The following is a 23,624-nucleotide window of genomic DNA, read 5'->3' on the forward strand; positions in this document are numbered from 1 at the left end:
TTAAATATCTTTCACCAATATCAACCACTTCTACTACCTTTAGTCCCCCAAATTGGAATTTGAAAGCACAAAAACAATGATATGGTGGAGGTTAATAAGTTGTCAATCAACTAATCTCCTGGACAGCTTTTTATTTTAGTGCATTCTATTTCAGAGCTCAAAGTTATTTAAAGATGTCCTCTATATTTATATTCATATTCATTTTCTCTCCCTCCCCACACCCTCTTTCATTTTTATATTGCACCACAATCCAGCAGTAGAAAATTATGTTTGGCATTTTAAAATTCTCCATCAATGATGTACAATCGGCAGGATGAAGCTTTGCCAACAATTTCAAAGTCTCTATACCAATGAAGCCACATGTGTAGAGCCTGCCATCCTTCAAGTCTTATCTTGTACAAACAGGTTATGTGAAATTGGCCACATAACTCAGATGGAAGAGAATGAAGTCTAAGCCTCAAGGCTATTGGAGCAAAAGTTATAATTGACATCCATTTTTGACTCCAGGGGCTTTTGACAATTTCTTTATGAGTTTTCTTAAAACAGTAATGAATTTCAATGAATAGTCATTAGATCTTAAAAGGTAGCTAGAAGTTAATAAGATAAAAAAGGTAACTAGTTAAATAATGCTTATTTAACTGGATAATATATAAGCATTATTCAGGTTCTCATTAAGGAATAATTTGTGTATTTGGAATGTTCACAAATGAGACTAAGGCAAAGTCCTGGCAAACCAACCTAAAAATATTCACAGAATATTCATGATATTTGATTATGAGTCCTAACATGCAATCTTTATAAAAATATACAGTAATTTGTTCAAGAAGCAATGTTATTTAAGAATCAGTGATTAGGGCTTCCCTGGTGGCACAGTGGTTGAGAGTCTGCCTGCCGATGCAGGGGACACGGGTTCGTGCCCCAGTGTGGGAGGATCCCACATGCCGCGGAGCGGCTGGGCCTGTGAGCCATGGCAGTTGGGCCTGCGCGTCCGGAGACTGTGCTCCGCAACGGGAGAGGCCACAACAGTGAGAGGCCCGCATACCGCAAAAACAAACAAACAAACAAACAAACAAAAAAAGAATCAGTGATTAGGGCTTCCCTGGTGGCGCAGTGGTTGAGAGTCCGCCTGCCGATGCAGGGGACACAGGTTCATGCCCAGAGGCCACAACAGTGAGAGGCCCGCATACCGCAAAAAAAAAAAAAAAAAAAAGAATCAGTGATTAAGCACATTCTTATTTAGTCACAGTCACAAACCTGGGTCTTTTTAGACTTTGATAAAGTCTAAACAGCTCTTCCTTTCAATACATGTACAGTGGATACTCATATCTTGCAAAGGGCAATAATTAGAAAGATACTGTTTGAAAGTGCGGGAATAATCTAAAAGATTTAATATTATAAAAAGAATTTAGTTTTATTTTTCATCTTGAAAATATTCCGAAACCACAAAAATACCTATATCTAGCACTTTTATAAAGAGAGCTGCATTTCTATAGTAAAGAGTAAGTAGAGAGAATCAGTTATGTTTTTTCCCTAAAGATAATACTACCCTTAATAATCTATATGGTGGATTACTCATCATCAGAATGTTTCCAATTGTAAAACGCTACTATTTCTTCTTTAAAAATGATATACAGTAAAATTATACTTTTAGGTATTTATTTCCATGAGATTCGACAAACATAGAGCCATGATCTGCATATCCATCAATATTTCATTTATCCAGTCAGGGCTGTCCCTAGTTGTTTAGTACCTTGCTCTTATGGGCTAAACTGGACCCGCCACTCCCAATTCATATGTTGAAGTCCAAACCCTCAGCACCTCAGAATGTGACCATATTTGGAGGTATACAGAGGTAATTAAGGTAAAATGAGGTCATATTGGTGGGTTCTAATCCAATAGGATTGGTGTCCTTATAAGAAGAGGCATTTAGGATATCGACACACACACACAGAAGACTGTGAAGATCCAGAGAGAAGAGAGTCATCCACAGGCAAGGAAAGAAAACAAACTTGGTGACACCTTGATCTTGGACTTCCAGCCTCCAGAATCATGAGAAAATAAATTTCTGTTGCTTAAGCCACCCAGTCTGTGGTATTTTTTTATGGTGGTCTTAGAAAACATGCACTGACCCTGGGGTGATTAGGGCAGGTACACAGTGACCCAGAGTGTGAAAGCCTAAAGTGGCTGGGGTGGGTGCTCTGGATTGGTCAGTTTGCATTTGAAAAATACACTGTATGGTGAGCTGTTTTACTGTCTCTAGGAATTGGCTCACCCTGGAAGAGACAGTCCCCCCAGGGTCAGCAAGACCCCAGACATCAAAGCATCAGAACACAGAAAATAAAAACACAGTAACAGAATTGCTCCCTAGTCTCAAAAAAAAAAAAAAAATTAGAACAAATTTTTGAAAGCACACTGGTTTGAAGAAATAAGAAAATAAAGAAGTCTTGTCAGAAAACCTATATATCTTAGAACCATTTTTATAACCAAAATAACCACCAAAAGACATATTACAGCATTCACTTCCAAGCAGTATTCATTTCCAAGTACTATATTTCGGCTATAAAATGACAAAACCACTATGTTTCTACTAAAATATGGCAAATGCTTGGCTCAGATTAATTCACCCCAGATAAAATATCACATTATATAGTTTGAAGACATATCTTTATTTTTGATACTAAAACAAAAACCTATAAATAATATAGTATTTCTTAGCATAAGTGTAAGTACTGCTTTAAACATATTCCCATGATATTTTGTTTAAACCTGCTTTTTATAGAATGGTGCTGTAGCTTAGAGGAAGGAAGAAGAATTCATACAAAATCCCAAATACTTGATGTTTAAATAATTGCACATATTCTTTATTCAATCAATTATTTATTAAGTACTTGCTCTGCACTAGGGATCCACAAATGAGTAAGACACTACTAACTTTGCCCTCAAGAAACTCAGCATTTAGTTGTAGAGATAAATTAATACACTGTGTGTGTGTGTGTGTGTGTGTGTGTGTGTGTTTGTACAGGGATTGGGAGTGTGGGGGGATTTTCTGTAAGAGAAGGCTTCTCAGAAAAGAGACATTGACTCAGTCTGGAAGGATATCTAGTAGCAGAACAGGCCAAAAATTTTTTTCATGAATAAGAAGAGGGAGCAAGGTTTGAAAAGATACCCAAGAATGAGATAACGCTGTGTTGCTGGATTCACAGGTAGTTCTTTTGGGCCAGAATATGGGAATTCTTGGGGAAATTAAGGAAGAAGTTGGGCTGGTGCCTAAGAGCAGGATCCTGGTGAGCTTATGTCATGACCAAAAATTTCAATTCCATTCTGAAGGCAATGAGAGTTACTGATGGATTTAAACAAAATAGAGATTGGTCACATTTGGATGCTAGAAAATACAATCTGGTGGATAGCAGGGAGTAGTGAACAGGGGGGTGAAATAGACTGAAACTGGAATTTTTAACAATCCAAGAGAAAAAAATGGGGCAAACAAAATCAGAGTTGGATAAATAATAATGAATAAATAAGTGGAGACAATTTGAGAAATATAAGGACATTCCCTCAATAACGTTTTTTTTTTCTCAATAACGTTTTGAACCAAATTAATGTGGAGATGAGAAAAGAAAAGAAGGATTTAAGGACGACTCCTTGTCTCCTGAGTGAGACCAAATAGACGCCAACAACTAAAACAGGGAACGTCGGAGAAGGAACAGAGTTTGAAAGAAGATTCGAATCTAATTCTAAACATACTGATGTTGAGTTTCTGTAGCAAATATATTTGTGCCCTCGACTTATAAACCTGTTCCCCTTGCCTGCCTTTATTACAGAGGCCAAATCTAAATCTTCAGTTTTCTTAGCCTCCCTAGCAACTAAGGTTGTCTGCCCGAAAATCACCTAGCCGATGAATGACATGTCCGAAACTACGTCCTTTCCCATTCCTTCCTTCTTCCTGCCCTGAATGCGAGAGGTTATTCTATGAGCATAAGATGACAAGCATGAGGGAAATACAAAGGAAATCCCTTAGTCCTTGAATTTAGCAGTATCAGAGTTGAAGAACCTATGCCATGACTGTCTATATCCTCTATTAAGTCATTTAAGCAAACTTTTCTGCTTTCTTGCTTCCAAATGCACACCTAACCCTATTGTCCATTGGAGTAGAATTTTCTGATGGACATGTCCAGAAGATGTCTGCCTGCTTCCCTTACCTTGACTGTCACCACCAAGACCACATGAGACTGAAACCACAGACTCTAGTCATCCAGAACCCTGCTCCAGGGCAGTCACTGCCAAGTGCAATAATCAACACGAGACTAGGTCTTGTGGATCCCAAAAGGTTAGTTCTGTTCTTAAACCTAGGATTGCCTGACTTCACAAAAATTTCCTGAGAACATTACTTTAAATGTAGGCTCCATCCTCAGTGATTCCCATCTAGCAGGTCTGGAGTGAATCCCAGAATCTATCACTCTTCTATGTGATTCTGATGGTTAACTAGGTGTAGTCTATCATGATAGTGCCTGAACTTGACTGGAGAGTCTCATTTGAAAATTTAATGCTACTTAATTTTATCACCTCTCACATTCTCACCATTTACAAAACGGAACTCCATCCAAGTGCCAGTCCTACCCCATAATACTTTATCCTTTTTCTCCATTATTAATCCTTATGCTGCTGTGTTTTCCTCCCAGAAGTTTAAATATGCCCTCAATCCTCCTATTTGAAAAACAAAAAACAAAACCCCTGCACTCTCACCTTCAAAGAGTCAAAGAACACTCTGTGACATTACCTGAGTACTGGCTTTCCCCAAAATGAGACCACTTCCTTTGTAGCTTTCCCAAGGGGAGACCCTCTTTTCCAATGCCCCATAAAACAAAAGGCCTAAAATTAAAATTGCCATCCTTCTAAATGCCCAATGTTGCTTCTATACAATCATTCATTCTTCCATGGTGTAAAAACATCTTGGCCCATGACATCCAAGTTAGCGCCCTGTGTCATCCATGCAGGAGATCTGATTTCCATATTCACTAAAGACTTCAGTCTTGGATTTCAAAGTCTTCTTCTCTAGGCCCTTAACTTGTAACCTTGTAACCTTGTATAACTTTAATATCCATGTAAAAGGCCTGCCCAATAATTTAGCTTTAAAGTTCATGTCTCATCTTCAGTAAACTTTATTTCTACACCACCTCAAAATAATACGATGATAACACTATCTAGAACTATTCTTAGAAATTGTAGACTCCAATATTTTTCTATGTGACCACAACTTTTCCTTGAATGTCCAACTTTCTGATGCTCTCGCTCCCACTACTATTGCTTTTTTTTTTTTCTATAGTGATTTTAAGGAGTTCTTTTAAGTGCTTACTAAAAATCTGGCATTCGTCTTCTGAATAATTATTATGGCCCATCTACACCAGCCTCTGTCCCAGTGTATGGATCATGGGTAATGAGGGAAATGGCTTTGGTTCCCAGAGCCAAAGATGAAGAGTAAGTTGATGTCTGAAATGATAGCAGAGTCCTATTACAAGAGATCTCAAGTCCCAAGCACAATCCAAGCATTCTCCTGTGTAAATCTGTAATGTAAACAAAGTTTCAATGGCAACAGCCAGTTCCTAGCTTCCTGGTGGTTCAGAAAGTCCACCCAATAGCTGATTTCACTGCTTTATTCTCCTTTGAGGGTGATCAGCCAGACTGGGCAATAAATAGAACTATTAGGGATCATTTTGTTTGGCAGACCTCAATTTCTGCAGAAACTATAAAACTGAGATATATAAAGACCCTGCTGAAGTGATCAGGGTCAGGGACTAGGTGTCTCATTAAAAATCAAGCATAAGTAGGCTGTGCTCTGGCCTCAGGAACAACCATGCAGGGTAACAGAAGAGGAATTATTAGGGGACATTTGAACGGCAGATCATGCTTTTTCTGGAGTTAACAATGTATTCTACACTGGTATATTGATTCTCTTCCGATAAATCTAATAAATATTATCTTCTTTTAGTGAAAAGGCACTGATGTTTATACTTAAATTATTTACTTCTAGGAATGGGTGGAGGTTATAGTCTGTTCCTTTAAAGTTCTCCATTTCAATTTACCTATGTTTCAATTTATCCTATCATGATTTCTTACTAACATATACTGAGAATTGACAGTACAAAGATGAAAGAGACCTTTATGTGTTCCAGTGTTTAGAAGGTGCTGTCATCAGCTCCTGTAAAACCTCATCTTGGTTTGAGTGGCAAAAGACACATACCTGTAAGCTCTTATCATAACAGCAGGAGTGCTTTTTAAACATCAAAGCACAATACAAACACCCTTTATCAAGTTTCCTTGATTTCTCTTAGGTAGACCAATCCATCTCTTCTGTTACTGGAATATTTTTTACCACGACTACCATATCTTTGTACAAAATTAGAACTGGGAATCCTCTCTACAAAATAGCTATCTTTATTCTACTATATCATAATAAAATTTCAAAAGGAAAAATATCTATAATCACATATATCTGAATATGTATAGTTATTGCTTATTAGACTAAGTTAATTTTATCATTACCAGTTTATATTTTAAACATTGAACATTTCTATTGAGAACAATGTGACTGGTGAATTGAATATTATACAGTTAATATACTCAAGGGACCAATATGGATGACTTTTTAGATCTGTGTGGTTTATTGATCTAGTTGTTTCAATCTAAATAGAAAATAGATTATAATTAATATATTTCTCCATTTGTGTCTTTCAGTGGCATAGTCAAATTGATTCTCCAAGAAGATAATTTCAAGTCTAGGGAGGCCAGTTTTCTCCCGATCTCCTAGAAGGCATAGAGTTCTCTGGGTAAGATTTAACTAAACAGTGTAAACGTTGCTACAAGGTTCCAAATCTGAGACTAAATTACACCTTTCAGCTCTTTATATCATCAGCAGTAAAAAAAATACCATCTTCACCTCTAGCATAAATCTAGTCATTGTTACACAGTGTATTAGAACAATGGAAAAAAGCTCACTCTAAAGCATTAAGTAAAAATAAAGAGCAGATCAAAGTCATTATACAATATTTAAATTGCACTGGATTTACTACACAATAGGGATCAAAATAAGAAAAAGTTCCTACCATTTGCAGGCAAGCAGCCTGAGCTGAAGGATATATCATCAATAGCTATGACTTCATCCTGTTCATGAGTTGAAATCATCTGGCCTTCAAAAACAACCTGGATAAGAAAAATAAAATAAAACAAAAACAAAGAGCAAGGAACATTACTACCTCACAGTCTTATAGCACAGAGCCTACAAATAAGACACATGTCACTTCCTAGAAGCACTTGGGTGACCATGCCAATTCCAAGTGGAAAGAGATCTAAACATACATTTTGAAGAACAAGAAAATGTACAGTCATCTCTATCCCACATGTCTAGGTTAGGTAACATGTTTATGAAATGAAGCAATAGTCACCTGGTTTCTGCCCCATATCATTTCCTGAGTTTGGTTCCTGTGCATTCATACTATTTAGTATTTACCAGTTCTTGGACCCATGCTCCATCTTGAACTCTTGATTCTTGCCATTTTTCATCTGTGCTCCATTTCCACCTCTGGTTCTCTGAATTTTACTCACAGTCCTGCCTTGGATGTCCTTGTGGTATCCTCCTGCACATTTTCTGCCATTATCTAGAGATAGCTTGTGATTGACTGGAAATCGTTGTTCAGTGACTTATTGTTAAAATGACTGAATGTTATATTGTGATGTGAAGCCAACCCAGTCTCCACCAGGAAATACTCTGGTATAATGAATCTGAGAAACTTGGAAAGATCAAGTAATCCTAATTACTTAAATCAATAGAAAATTGGTGTGTTGGTGGAAAGTATTATCCCACTTTCACTAATGAATACCAATGATGTGTGAGGCTTAATTCATGGATGCATTAAACTTGTGTGCATTGCTCAGCCTTGTTCATAATATAAACATTTTATTATGCCAAAACATCACACTGCTTCTTAGCTTAACAGATGGTCTGCATTTTTCTGTGCTGCATTCTCTTTTGTTTCTGTACAAAAAGATGTACTAATACATTTCTTCTTGAACCAGATGCTATCTACTAGTCTATTAAAAATATAAGAAACATCCATAATGTGTCCAGCAAACCATCAATATATAGCCCTCAGAAAGTCATCTCCTCTTCACATAAAACAGAATAACCATGTAACTAATTATAAGTCAGGATCATGCTGGGAAAGGTCTATCAAATTTTGTTACATAGGCATAGTTCATATGAGGCCAATATAGCACAGTGATTAAAGTGTATATTTGGAACCAGACTCCTTGAATTCAGATCCCAGATACACCACTTCATAGCAAGAAGACCTTGGAGAAGGTACTTAATATCTCTGTGCCTCAGTTTTCTTTGTAAAAAGGCACTGATAAAAATAATAAGTTATTACCTATATGATAAGGTTTATGTAAGGATTAATGAGTTATTACATGTACAATTGCACTTGGCCTATAGTTGGCATTAGTGTTAGCTATTATAACATAGTTATTAAAATATTTAAGCTATTGGTTGAATAGTGTTTACCAATAAAAAAATCTATTCTCTACAGATTAACTTTATTCTTCTTGAAAGCTTTCTCACATAGATATATTCCCTAGTTCTTGCCAAACTAAGCATATACCTGTAGCAGCCACATTTAAAGAGAGAAGTGGAAATAAGTGTTAACTAATCACCAGTCTCTTCTTTTTTCCTCTACACCCTTCCTGCAAACCCATTCATCCTCAGGGCTTTAACTGTCACCCAGGCTGATGACAAGATTACATCAGGAATGTCAACTTCTCTCTTGAGCGCTCCTCCCACATCTCCATAGCCTGCTGGATATTTTCACTCCGATGACATGAAGTCACTTCTGATTCATAAAGTTCTTTCTTAACAACTTGGATCTCTCCCCTAACACTCAAAACTTCAGAAGACTGCTCAAAACTTCAGTGCTCAAACTCTAAAATGGCCTTTGGAATGACTTTTTCCTCCAGTCACATGTCCAATCAGTCAGGACCTATTAACACCCCATCCTTTCCATCCCTGTTTCCACTTGTATATCTTCACACCTGATCTAATGAAGTAGATTTTAAATTACCTTCTTACCTTCAATCCTCTCCTCACCAGAGTTTGCAATATGTATTTATTCGATTCAACTGAAGAAATGTTAATATGAAAATCGGCTGCCTTTTGAGCCCACTGGCACAGAAAGAGGAAACGTTTTCCTTAGGTAAAGAACAATTTCTCTAACTATAGGGAAATTACTAATGGACCTGTGTAGCTATAAAACAGCAGACCCACCAGGCACAATGAGATACACCAGTTAAACATATTTAACAACAAGATTTACCAGGGATTTGGGTCGGGATCCCGCAAAGAGGGATAGGTTGAATGAGCTAAAGAAAGTGGAACCCCATGATAATTTTCTAAAAAGAGAGACCCTAGAGTCAGGAGCTGTGTTTGTAATATGGTAGTTATGTTTCTAAGAAAAGAGATTAACATTCTTTGTTTTCTCCAAAACTCTAGCAAGTAAGGTTTTCCAAACATCCCCCCCTCACTTTTTCTGTGTTAGGTGAAATAAAGAAAAGAAAAGAAAAGTGAATTTCCTGGTGGTCCAGTGGTTAGGACTCTATGTTTCCACTGCAGGGGGCAAGGGTTCGATCTCTGGTCAGGAAACTAAGAGCCCCCATGCCATGGGGCATGGCCAAAAAAAAAAAAAAAAGAGAATAGCAAAGTAGCAAACTAAAAGCAGATCACACACAGATAATGGAGTTAGGAGTTTGGCAACATCACAAAAGTCAGGTATAGCCGGCACTGATGCAAAAATAAACATGAGACACAGAGACCTCTGGGACAACATTAAATGCAACAACATTCGAATTATAGGGGTCCAAGAAGAAGAAGAGAAAAAGAAATGGACTGAAAAAAAATTTGAAGAGATTATAGTTGAAAATTCCCTAATATGGGTAAGGAAATAGTCAATCAAGCCCAGGAAGTGCAGAGAGTCCCACACAGGAAATATCCAAGGAGAAACACACCAAGACACATATTAATCAAACTATCAAAAAATTAATACAAAGAAAAAAATATTAAAAGCAGCAAGGGAAAAGCAACAAATAACATAACCCATAAGGTTAACAGCTGATCTTTCAGCAGAACCTCTGCAAGCCAGAAGGGAGTGGCAGGACATATTTAAAGTGATGAAAGGGAAAAATCTACAACAAAGATTACTCCACCCAGCAAGGATCTCATTCAGATTTGATGGAGAAATCAAAAGCTTAAAGACAAGCAAAAGCTAAGAGAATTCAGCACCACCAAACCAGCTTTACAACAAATGCTAAAGGAACTTCTCTAGTCAAGAAACACAACAGAAGGACAAGACCTACAATAACTAACCCAAAATAATTAAGAAAATGATAATAGGAACATACACATCGAAAACTACCTTAAATGTAAATGGATTAAATGCTCCAACCAAAAGACACAGACTGGCTGAATGGATACAAAAACAAAACCTGTATATATGCGGTCTACAAGAGACCCACTTCAGACCTTGGACACATACAGACTGAAAGTGAGGGGTGGAGAAAGATATTCCATGCAAATGGAAATCAGAAGAAAGCTGGAGTAGCAATTCTCATATCAGACAAAATAGACTTTAAAATAAAGACTATTACAAGAGACAAAGAAGCACACAATATAATGATCAAGGGATCAATCCAAGAAGAAGATATAACAATTGTAAATATATATGCATCCAACATAGGAGCACCTCCATACATAAGGCAAATGCTAACAGCCATAAAAGGGGAAATCGACAGTAACACAATCGTAGTAGGTGACTTTAACACCCCACTTTCACCAATGGACAGATCATCCAAAATGAAAATAAATAAGGAAACATAAGCTTTAAATGATACATTAAACAAGATGGACTTCATTGATATTTATAGGGCATTTCATTCAAAATCAACATAATACACTTTCTACTCAAGTGCTCATGGAACATTCTCTGGGACAGATCATATCTTGGGTCACAAAACAAACCTTGGTAAATTTAAGAAAACTGAAATCATATCAAGTATTTTTTCCGACCACAACACTATGAGACTTGATATCAATTACAGGAAAAAATCTGTAAAAAATACAAACACATGGAGGCTAAACAATACACTACTAAATAACCCAGAAATCACTGAAAAAATCAAAGAGGAAATCAAAAAATACCTAGAAACAAATGACAATGAAAACACGATGATCCAAAACCTATGGGATGCAGCAAAAGCAATTCTAAGAACAAATTTTACAGCAATACAATCCTACCTCAAGAAATAAGAAACATCTCAAAAAAACAACCTAAACTTACACCTAAAGCAATTAGATAAAGAAGAACAAAAAACCTTGAAGTTAGCAGAAGGAAAGAAATCATAAAGAACAGATCAGAAATAAATGAAAAAGAAATGAAGGAAACAATAGCAAAGATCAATAAAACTAAAAGCTGGTTCTTTGAGAAGTTAACAAAACTGATAAACCATTAGCCAGACTCATCAAGAAAAAAAGGGAGAAGACTCACATCAACAGAATTAGAAATGAAAAAAAAGTAAAAATTGACACTGCAGAAATACAAAGGATCATGAGAGATTACTACAAGCAACGATATGCCAATAAAATGGAAAACCTGGAAGAAATGGACAAATTCTTAGAAAAGCACAACCTCCCGAGACTGAACCAGGAAGAAACAGAAAATATAAACAGACCAATCACAAACACTGAAGTTGAAACTATGATTCAAAATCTTCCAACAAAGAAAAGCCCAGGACCAGATGGCTTCACAGGTGAATTCTATCAAACATTTAGAGAAGACCTAACACCTATTCTTCTCAAACTCTTCCAAAATATAGCAGAGGGAGGAACACTCCCCAACTCATTCTATGAGGCCACCATCACCCTGATACCACAACAAAAATGTCACAAAGATATCAAAAAGAAAGACAATGGGGCTTCCCTGGTGGCGAAGTGGTTGAGAGTCCGCCTGCCAATGCAGGGGACATGGGTCCGTGCCCCGGTCCAGGACGATCCCACATGCCGCGGAGCAGCTGGGTCCGTGAGCCATGGCTGCTGAGCCTGTGCGTCTGGAGCCTGTGCTCCGCAGCAGGAGAGGCCACAACAGTGAGAGGCCTGCGTACCGCAAAAAAAAAAAAAAAGAAAGAAAGACAATGATGTCACAAGGAAAGAAAACTACAGGCCAATAGCACTGACGAACATAGATGCAAAAATCCTCAACAAAATACTACGAAACAAAATCCAACAACACATTAAAAGGATCATACACAATGATCTAGTGGGGTTTATCCCAGGAATGCAAGGATTCTTCAATATACGCAAATCAATCAATATGGTACACCATATAAACAAATTGAAGGAGAAAAACCATATGATCATCTCAACAGATGAAAAAAGCTTTCAACAAAATTCAACAGCTATTTATGATAAAAACCTTACAGAAAGTGGGCATAGAGGGTACTTACCTCAACATAATAAAGGCCATATATGAAAAACCCACAGCCAACTTCACTTTCAATGGTGAAAAACTGAAAGCATTTACTCTAAGATAAGGAACAAGACAAGATTGTCCACTCTCACCATTATTATTCAACATAGTTTTGGAAGTTTTAGCCACAGCAATCAGAGAAGAAAAAGAAATCCAGATAGAAAAAGAAGAAGTAAATCTGCCACTGTTTGCAAATGACATGATACTATACATAGAGAATCCTAAAGATGCTACCAGAAAACTACTAGAGCTACTCAATGAATTTGGTAAAGTAGCAGGATACAAAATTAATGCACAGAAATCTCTTGCATTCCTATACACTAATGATGAAAAATCTGGAAGTGAAATTAAGGAAACACTCACATTTACCATTTCAAAAAAAAAGAACAAAATACCTAGGAATAAACCTACCTAAGGAGACTTAAGACCAGTATTCAGAAAACTATAAGCCACTGATGAAAGAAATTAAAGATGATACAAACAGATGGAGAGATATACCATGATCTTGGACTGGAGGAATCAACATCGTGAAAATGACTATACTACCCAAAGCAATCTACCGATTCAATGCAATCCCTATCAAACTACCAATGGCATTTTTCATGGAACTAAGACAAAATATCTTAAAATTTGTATGGAACCACAAAAGACCGTGAATAGCCAAAGGAATCTTGAGAAAGAAAAACGGAGCTGGAGAAATCAGGCTCCTGGACTTCAGACTATGCTACACAGCTACGGTAATCAAGAAAGTATGGTACTGGCACAAAAACAGAAATATAGATCAATGGAACAGGATAGAAAGCCCAGAGATAAACCCACGAACATATGGTCACCTTATTCTTGATAAAGGGGGCAAGAATATAAAATGGAGAAAAGACAGCCTCTTTAATAAGTGGTGCTGGGAAAACTGGACAGCTACATGTAAAAGAATGAAATTAGAACACGCCCTAACACCATACACAAAAATAAGCTCAAAATGGATTAAAGACCTAAATGTAAGGCCAGACACTATAAAACTCTTACAGGAAAACACAGACCACTCTATGACATAAATCACTGCAAGATCCTTCTTGACCCACCTCCTAGAGAAAAAGAAATAAAAACAAAAATAAACAAATGGGACCTAATTATACTTAAAAGCTTTTGCACAGCAAAGGAAACCATAAACAAGACGAAAACACAACACTCAGAATGGGAGAAAATATTTGTAAATGAAGTAACTGACAAAGGATTAATCTCCAAAATATATAAGCAGCACATGCAGCTCAATATCTAAAAAACAAACAATCCAGCTCAAAAATTGGCAGAAGACCTAAAAATACATTTCTCCAAAGAAGATATACAGATTGCCAGAAGACACATGAAAGAATGCTCAACATCATTAATCATTAGAGAAATGCAAATCAAAACTACAATGAGATATCATCTCACACCGTCCAGAAAGGCCATCATCAAAAAATCTACAAACAATAAATGCTGGAGACGGTGTGGAGAAAAAGGAACCCCCTTGCACTGCTGGTGGGAATGTAAATTTATACAGCCACTATGGAGAACAGTATAGAGAGTTCTTTAAAAACTGAAAATAGAAATACCATATGACCCAGCAATCTCACTACTGGGCATATACCCTGAGAAAACCATAATTCAAAAAGAGGCATGTACCACAATGTTCATTGCAGCACTATTTCCAATAGCCAGAACATGGAAGCAACTTATGTGTCCATCGACCGATGAATGGATAAAGAAGATGTGGCACATATATACAATGGAGTATTACTGAGCCATAAAAGAAACAAAATTGATTTATTTGTAGTGAGGTGGATGGACCTAGAGTCCACCATACAGAGTGAAGTAAGCCAGAAAGAGAAAAACAAATATTGCATGCTAACACATATATATGGAATCTATAAAAAAAAAAAAAAGGTTCTGAAGAACCTAGGGGCAGGACAGGAATAAAGACGCAGACGTAGAGAATGGACTTGAAGACACGGGGAGGGGGAAGGGTAAGCTGGGACGAAGTGAGAGAGTGGCATGGACATATATACACTACCAAATGTAAAATATATTGCTAGTGGGAAGCAGCCACGTAGCACAGGGAGATCAGCTTGGTGCTTTGTGACCACCTAGAGGGGTGGGATAAGGGAGGGTGGGAGGGAGATGCAAGAGGGAGGAGATACGGGGACATATGTATATGTATAGCTGATTCACTTTGTTATAAAGCAGAAACTAACACACCATTGTAAAGCAATTATACTCCAATAAAGATGTTTAAAAAATAATAATAAGATAAACAAACAAACAACAAACATGAGACAAATTTCTTTCCACCAAACATTTTAAGAGAAGATGGCTTTTGAAGCGAAGCTTAGGGCTCAGAACACTTGATTTAAATCATACAGGAAACTTTGATGGTAGGTGAATAATGGACATAAACTCACTTGGATTACACTAGTAACTACACTAACAGAAACCCTTGTAGTTATAGTTACCGTGTGAAAGTTTTCTTAATTAGTAGTACACATTCAATATTATTTCTCAAGTAAACACGTGAAACACAAAAAGATGACAGTATTCTTTTCTCCATCATGTGTTCACACTGTAAGTATTCTTGAATTAAAAGATAAAGTCTCTCATATTATGATTTTGAAAAGTTTGAGAGTAACATTAACAGTTTATTATTAGTAGTAACATCTTTTGTTCATATTAATAAAGCTTATTGTTTCTTTTCTTTTTTTTTTTCCAGAGGCATGCGGGCCTCTCACTGCTGTGGCCTCTCCTGTTGCGGAGCACAGGTTCTGGAGGTGCAGGCTCAGTGGCCACGGCTCACTGGCCCAGCCGCTCTGCAACACGTGGGATCCTCCCGGACGGGGACATGAACCCGTATCCCCTGCATCGTCAGGTAGACTTCCAACCACTGCACCACCAGGGAAGCCCAGAGCCTATTGTTTCTGAATAGGAGAGTGGTGAGAACTCTCTGGCATTTCTAAATGGAATATCAAAGAAATAACAAGTAGATAGTAGCATATTAAAAATGCTTCAGTATCTTTTTAAAATTCAGGCACTGACTTCTCAAGAATCCAGTCATTCAACTTGAAAACCATAGCTGGTGATATAATTAGTAACATAGTATTCATTCCTTCCTATTCATAAAACCAATAGGTGAACTCCTTTCAAGAACCAGAAAAAAACATGGATGAGGGAATTTTTCACTTGAATTTGAGACTAAATTTTTGCTGTACATTAGGCCTATATTCTTTGCTTCTATGAATATTTGAAGACAATAGTAAAATTAATTGCTTATATCTGCAATTTTGAGAAATGTGATTGCAGTTAATCAGCACCATGCAATGCATAGTAATGCTTCATCTAACACAGCAGACAAATGAATACTTAATGAGTCATATTAGATCTGACCAAATCTAGAGGTTGGAATTTTTTTTCTATATTTTATAAATCCTTATACTGCTTTAACATGATACAAAATTATCACGGCTCAGTGACTAAATAATTGAGATCTGAAATCAAACTATCCTAGGTTCTAATCTTATAAGGGATTTGGTAGGTTATTTCTTTCTCTAAAGCTCATAATACAAATGTGAACAGTGGGGTAAATTTTAGTTCAGAGGACTGCTGTGAAGGGTCCGTAAGATAATATACATGAAGGACTAAATGCAGTGCTTTACACATAGTAAGTGATCAATCAGTGCTAGATGCTATTCCTTTAACATCTTCAGAAACCTTCTGAAATGCTGCCATCTTTGTGGATGAAATGTGTAAACACCATTCCTTGTTTATTCTCTCAGAAATTAACATATGATTCAGGTTTATTAAGAAATGGACCTAGTCTTTTACAGATGAAGGTGACAAAGCCCACATACAGGAGCCAGATCCAGAGGCTTTCTCAGAAACCCATGCTAAGCCAGGGTCCAGCTGGGATTAAAATCTACGGGCATGAAATGCTAAGGCTGCTGCTGCAGCCACCAAGAAGCCTGTGTGCAAGCACAGGTCACTACCCACACCTCCCCTCCCGGAAGGCTGTGCAACCTGCCACTGCCAGGGTGTCATGATCCAGGGACAACTTCCCCGGGAGAACACAGCATGCCTCAGACTGTTGCAACATCACGCCAGCCTCTGCCACCATAGGCTCGCCCTGCATTCCATACCACTCCCTCCCCCTGGCCTGAGTGAGCCAGAGCCCCCGAATCAGCTGCTACATTAACCCCGTAATGTCTGGGTGGGAACAGATGCCCTCAGGTGACCTACACAAAGAGGCGGATTTGTTTTTAGTTTGGTTGCTCTCTTCTTTCTTTCTATTACTTTTTAAAAATATATTTTATTTTAATAACTCTATTTTATTTTATTTTTCTTTCTTTCTTTCTTTTTCTCCCTTTTCTTCTGAGCTGTGTGGCTGACAGGGTCTTGGTGCTCCGGCTGGGTGTCAGGCCTGAGCCTCTGAGTTGGGAGAGCCGAGTTCAGGACATTGGTCTACCAGAGACCTCCCAGCCACACATAATATAAAATGGCAAAAGCTCTCTCAGAGATCTCTGTCTCAACGTGAAGACCCAGCTCCACTCAATGACCAGCAAGCTACAGTGCTGGACACCCTATGCCAAATAATGAGCAAGACAGGAACACAAACACACCCATTAGCAGAGAGGCTGCCTAAAATCATACTAAGTTCACAGACACACCACTAGACGCGGTCCTACCCACCAGAAAGACAAGATCCAGCCTCATCCATCAGAACACAGGCACCAGTCCCCTCCACCAGGAAGTCTACAAAACCCACTGAGCCAACATTACCCACTGGGGGAAGGCACCAAAAACAACGGGAAAAACGAACCTGCAGCCTGCGAAAAGGAGACCCCAAACACAGTAAGTTAAGCAAAATGAGAAGACAGAGAAATACACAGCACATGAAGAAGGTAAAAACTCACTAGACAAAGCAAATGAAGAGGAAATAGGCAGTCTAAATGAAAAACAATTCAGAGTAATGATAGTAAAAGTGATCTAAATCTTGGAAATAGATTGGAGAAAATACAAGAAACGTTTAACAAGGACGTAGAAGAACTAAAGAGCAAAGAAACAATGGTGAACAACACAAAAAATGAAACTAAAAATTCTCTAGAAGAAATCAATAGCAGAATAAACTGAGGCAGAAGAACAGATAAGTGACCTGGAAGACAAAATAGGGGAAATAACTACCACAGAGCAGAATAAAGAAAAAAGAATTAAAACAATTGAGGGCAGCCTCAGAGAGCTCTGGGACAACATTAAGTGCACCAACATTCGAATTATAGGGGTCCCAGAAGAAGAAGAAAAACAAAGGCACTGAGAAAATATTTGAAGAGATTATAGTTGAAAACATCCCTAGCATGGGTAAGGAAATAGTCAATCAAGTACAGGAAGCACAGAGAGTCCCATACAGGATAAATCCAAAGAGAAACACGCCAAGACACATATCAATTAAATTATCAAAAATTAAATACAAGGAAAAAATATTAAAAGCACTTAACTAAAAGCAACAAATAACATACAAGGGAATCCCATGAGGTTAACAGCTGATCTTTCAGCAGAAACTCTGCAAGCCAGAGGGGAGTGGCACAACATATTTAAAGTGATGAAAGAGAAAAATCTAAAACAAAGATTACTCTACCCAGCAAGGATCTCATTCAGATTTGATGGAGAAAGTAAAACCTTTACAGACAAGCAAAAGCTAAGAGAATTCAGCACCACCAAACCAGCTTTACAACAAATGCTAAAGGAATTTCTCTAGGCAGGAAACAAAAGAGAAAGAAAACACCTACAATAACAAACCCGAAACAATTAAGAAAATGGTAATATGAACACACATATCGATAATTACCTTAAATGTAAATGGATTAAATGCTCCAACAAACAGACACAGACTGGCTGAATGGATACAGAAACAAGACCCGTACATATGCTGTCCACAAGAGACCCATTTCAGACCTAGGGACACATACAGACTGAAAGTGAGAGGATGGAAAAAGTTATTCCATGAAAATGGAAATCAAAACAAAGCTGGAGTAGCAATTCTCATATCAGACAAAATAGACTTTAAAATAAAGACTATTACAAGAGACAAAGAAGCACACAACATAATGATCAAGGGATCAATCCAAGAAGAAGATATAACAATTGTAAATATTTATGCACCCAACATAGGAGCACCTCAATACATAGGGATAATGCTAACAGCCATAAAAAGGGAAATCAACAGTAACACAATCATTGTAGGGGACTTTAACACCCCACTTTCACCAATGGACAGATCATCCAAAATGAAAATAAATAAGGAAACACAAGCTTTAAATGATACATTAAACAAGATGGACCTAATTGAAATTTATAGGACATTCCATCCAAAAACAACAGAATACACTTTCTTCTCAAGTGCTCATGGAACATTCTCCAGGATAGATCATACCTTGGGTCACAAATCAAGCCTTGGTAAAGTTAAGAAAATTGAAATCATATCAAGTATCTCCTCCAACCACAACGCTATGAAACTACATATCAATTACAGGAAAAAAACTGTGACAAATACAAACAATACACTACTAAATAACCAAGATTTCACTGAAGAAATCAAACAGGAAATCAAAAAATACCTAGAGAAAAATGACAATGAAAACACCATGACCCAAAGCCTATGAGATGCAGCAAAAGCAGTTCTAAGAAGGAAGTTTATAGCAATACAATCCTACTGCAAGATACACCTCAAATAAACAACCTAACCTTACAACTAAAGCAATTAGAGAAAGAAGAACAAAAAAGCCTCAAAGTTACCAGAAGGAAGGAAATCATAAGATCAGGCCAGAAATAAATGTAAAAGAAATGAAGGAAACAATATCAAAGTTCAGTAAAATTAAAAGCTGGTTCTTTGAGAATTAAACAAAATTGCTAAACCACTAGCCAGCCTCATCAAGAAAAAAAAGGGAGGGTTGTTTGGCCCAAGGCAACCCAGCATTGGATCCTACCTGGGCTCTTTGGTGGGGCTAATGGCAGACTCTGGGAAGGCTCACGCCAAGGAGTACTTCCCGGAATTTCTGCTGTCAGTGTCCTTGTCCCCACGGTGAGCCACAGCCACCCCCCACCTCTGCAGGAGACCCTCCAACACCAGCAGGTTGGGTTAGTCAAGAAATTGCTGAGAGCAACAGTCAGCTCTACCCACGACCAGTCCCTCCCATCAAGCCTCTTACAGAGCCTCATCCACCATAGGGCAGATAACAGAAGCAAGAAGAACTACAATCCTGAAGCCTGTGGAACAAAAACCACATTCAAGAAAGATAGACAAGATGAAAAGACAGAGGGCTATATACCAGATAAAGGAACAAGCCAAAACCCCAGAAAAACAACTAAATGAAGTAGAGATAGGCAACCTTCCAGAAAACGAATTCAGAATAATGATAGTGAAGATGATCCAGGACCTCAGAAAGAGAATGGAGGCAGAGATTGAGAAGATGCAAGAAATATTTAACAAAGACCTAGAAGAATTAAAGAACAAACAAACAGGGATGAAGTATAGAGTAACTGAAATGAAAACTACATTAGAAGGAATCAATAGCAGAATAACTGAGGCAGAAGAATGGATAAGTGACCTGGAAGACAGAATGGTGGAATTCACTGCTGCAGAACAGACTAAAGAAAAAAGAATGAAAAGAAATGAAGACAGCCTAAGAGACCTCTGGGACAACATTAAATGCAACAACATTCACATTATATGGGTCCCAGAAGGAGAAGAGAGAGAGAAAGGACCAGAGAAAATATTTGAAGAGATTATAGTCGAAAACTTCCCTAACATGGGAAAGGAAATAGCCACCCAGTCCAGGAAGTGCAGCAAGTCCCATACAGAAGAAACCCAAGGAGAAACACACTGAGACACATAGTAATCAAATTGGCAAAAATTAAAGTCAAAGAAAAATTATTGAAAGCAGCAAGGGAAAAACGACAAATAACATACAAGGGAACTCCCATAAGTTTAACAGCTGATTTCTCAGCAGAAACTCTACAAGCCAGAAGGAAGTGGCATGATATACTTAAGTGATGAAAGGGAAGAACCTAAAACCAAGATTACTCTACCTGGCAAGGATCTCATTCAGATTTGATGGAGCAATCAAAAGTTTTACAGACAAGCAAAAGCTAAGAGAATTCAGCACCACCAAACCAGCTCTACAACAAATGCTAAAGGAACTTCTCTAAGTGGGAAACACAAGAGAAGGAAAGGACCTGCAAAAAAAAAAAAACCCAAAACAATTAAGAAAATGTTAATAGGAACATACATATTGATAATTACCTTAAACGTGAAGGGATTAAATGATCCAAGCAAAAGACACAGGCTTGCTGAATGGATACAAAAACAAGACCCATATATACGCTGTCGACAAGAGACCCACTTCAGACCGAGGGACACATACAGACTGAAAGTGAGGGAATGGAAAAAGATATTCCATGCAAATGGAAATCAAAAGAAAGCTGGAGTAGCAATACTCATATCAGATAAAATAGACTTTAAATTAAAGACTATTACAAGAGACAAGGAAGGATGCTACATAATGATCAAGGGACCAGTCGAAGAAGAAGATATAGCAATTGTAAATGTATATGCACCCAACATAGGAGCACCTCAATACATAAAGCAACTGCTAAGAGCTATAAAAGAGGAAATTGACAGTAACACAATAATAGTAGGGGACTTTAACACCTCATTTACACCAATGGAGAGATCACCCAAAATGAAAATAAATAAGGAAAGAGAAGCTTTAAATGACACAATAGACCAGATACATTTAATTGGTATTTATAGGACATTCCAGCCAAAAAATGCAGATTACACTTTTTCTCAAGTGTGCATGGAACATTCTCCAGTATAGGTCGCATCTTGGGTGACAAATCAAGCCTCAGTAAATTTAAGAAAATTGAAATCATATCAAGCATCTTTTCTGACCACAACACTATGAGATTAGAAATAAATTACAGGGAAAAAAACATAAAAAACACAAACACATGGAGGCTACACAATACGTTACTAAATAACCAAGAGACCACTGAAGAAATCAAAGAGGAAATCAAAAAAACACCTAGAGACAAATGACAATGAAAACACAATGATCCAAAACCTACAGGATGCAGCAAAAGTAGTTCTAAGAGGGAAGTTTATAGCTATAGAAGCCTACCTCGAAAACAAAAAAAAAATCTCAAATAAACAGTCTAACCTTACACCTAAAGGAACTAGAGAAAGAAGAACAAACAAAACCCAAAGTTATCAGAAGGAAAGAAATCAAGATCAGAGCAGAAATAAATGAAATAGAAACAAAGAAAACAATAGCAAAGATCGATAAAACTAAAAGCTGGTTCTTTGAGAAGATAAACAAAATTGATAAACCATTAGCCATACTCATCAAGAAAAAGAGGGAGAGGACTCAAATCAATAAAATTAGGCATGAAAAAGGAGAAGTTACAACAGACACTGCAGAAATAAAAAGCATCCTAAGAGACTACTACAAGCAACTCTATGCCAATAAAATGGAAAAAATGGAAGAAATGGACAAATTCTTAGAAAGGTATAACCTTCCAAGACTGAACCAGGAAGAAACAGAAAATATGAGCAGACCATTCACAAGTAATGAAATGGAAACTGCAATTAAAAACCTTCCAGCAAACAAAAGTCCAGGATCGGATGGCTTCACAGGTGAATTCGATCAAACATTTAGAGAAGAGTTAACACCCATCCTTCACAAACTCTTCCAAGAAATTCAGAGGAAGGAACACTCCCAAACTCATTCTATGAGGCCACCATCACCCTGATACCAAAACAAGACAAAGATACTACAAAAAAAGAAAATTACCGACTAATATCACTGATGAATATAGATGCAAAATTCCTCAACAAAATACTAGCAGACAGAATCCAACAACACATTAAAACAGAATCCAACAACACAGTCAAATGGGATTTATCCCAGAGATGCAAGGATTCTTCAATATATGCAAATCAATCAATGTGATACACCATATTAACAAATTGAAGAACAAAAACCATATGGTCATCTCAATAGATGCAGAAAAAGCTTTTGACAAAATTCAACACCCATTTATGATAAAAACTCTCCAGAAAATGGGCATAGAGGGAACCTACCTCAACATAATAAAGGCCATATATGACACACCCACAGCAAACATCATTCTCAATGGTGAAAAACAGAAAGCACTTCCTCTTAAGATCAGGAACGAGACAAGGATGTCCACTCTCACCACTGTTATTCAACATAGTTTTGGAAGTCCTAGCCATGGCAATCAGAGAAGAAAAAGAAATAAAATGAATAAAAATTAGAAAAGAAGAAGTAAAACTGCCACTGTTTGCAGATGACATGATACTATACATAGAGAATCCTAAAAATGCCACCTGAAAACTACTAGAGCTAATCAATGAATTTGGAAAAGTTGCAGGATACAGAATTAATGCACAGAAATCTCTTGCATTCCTATACACTAATGACGAAAAATAAGAAAGAGAAATTATGGAAACACTCCCATTTACCACTGCAAAAAAAAGAATAAAATACCTAGTATTAAACCTACCTAGGGAGACAAAAGACCTGTATGCAGAAAAGTATAAGCCACTGATGAAAGAAATTAAAGATGATACCAACAGATGGAGAGATATACCATGTTCTTGGATTGGAAGAATCAATATTGTGAAAATGACTATACTACAAAAAGCAATCTAACGATTTAATGCAATCCCTATCAAATTACCAATGGCATTTTTTACAGAAGTAGAACAAATCATCTTAAAATCTGTATGGAGACACAAAGACCCTGAATAGACAAAGCAGTGTTGAGGGAAAAAAATGGAGCTGCAGGAATCAGGCTCCCTGACTTCAGATTATACTACAAAGCTACAGTAATCACGACAATACAGTACTGACACAAAAACACAAACATAGATCAATGGAACAAGATGGAAAGCCCAGAGATAAACCCACGCACCTATGATCAACTAATCTATGACAAAGGAAGCAAAGATATACAATG

The 23,624-nt window shown here is 37.3% G+C and overlaps 1 protein-coding gene across 1 annotated transcript in view; it reads right to left on the minus strand.

Moving 5' to 3' along the window:
• Nucleotides 1-23,624, minus strand: part of MALRD1 (MAM and LDL receptor class A domain containing 1) — a gene marked incomplete at both ends in the record, with an annotated part of 583,874 nt that overhangs the window by 525,254 nt on the left and 34,996 nt on the right. Inside the window, one exon of the mRNA XM_079699366.1 lies at nucleotides 7,101-7,197. Within this exon, the coding sequence (XP_079555492.1) occupies nucleotides 7,101-7,197 (97 nt within the window). The remainder of the gene's footprint in view (nucleotides 1-7,100; nucleotides 7,198-23,624) is intronic.

This window comes from Hyperoodon ampullatus (assembly GCF_949752795.1).
Source record: "Hyperoodon ampullatus genome assembly, chromosome: 3".
Classification (NCBI taxonomy): domain Eukaryota; kingdom Metazoa; phylum Chordata; class Mammalia; order Artiodactyla; family Ziphiidae; genus Hyperoodon; species Hyperoodon ampullatus.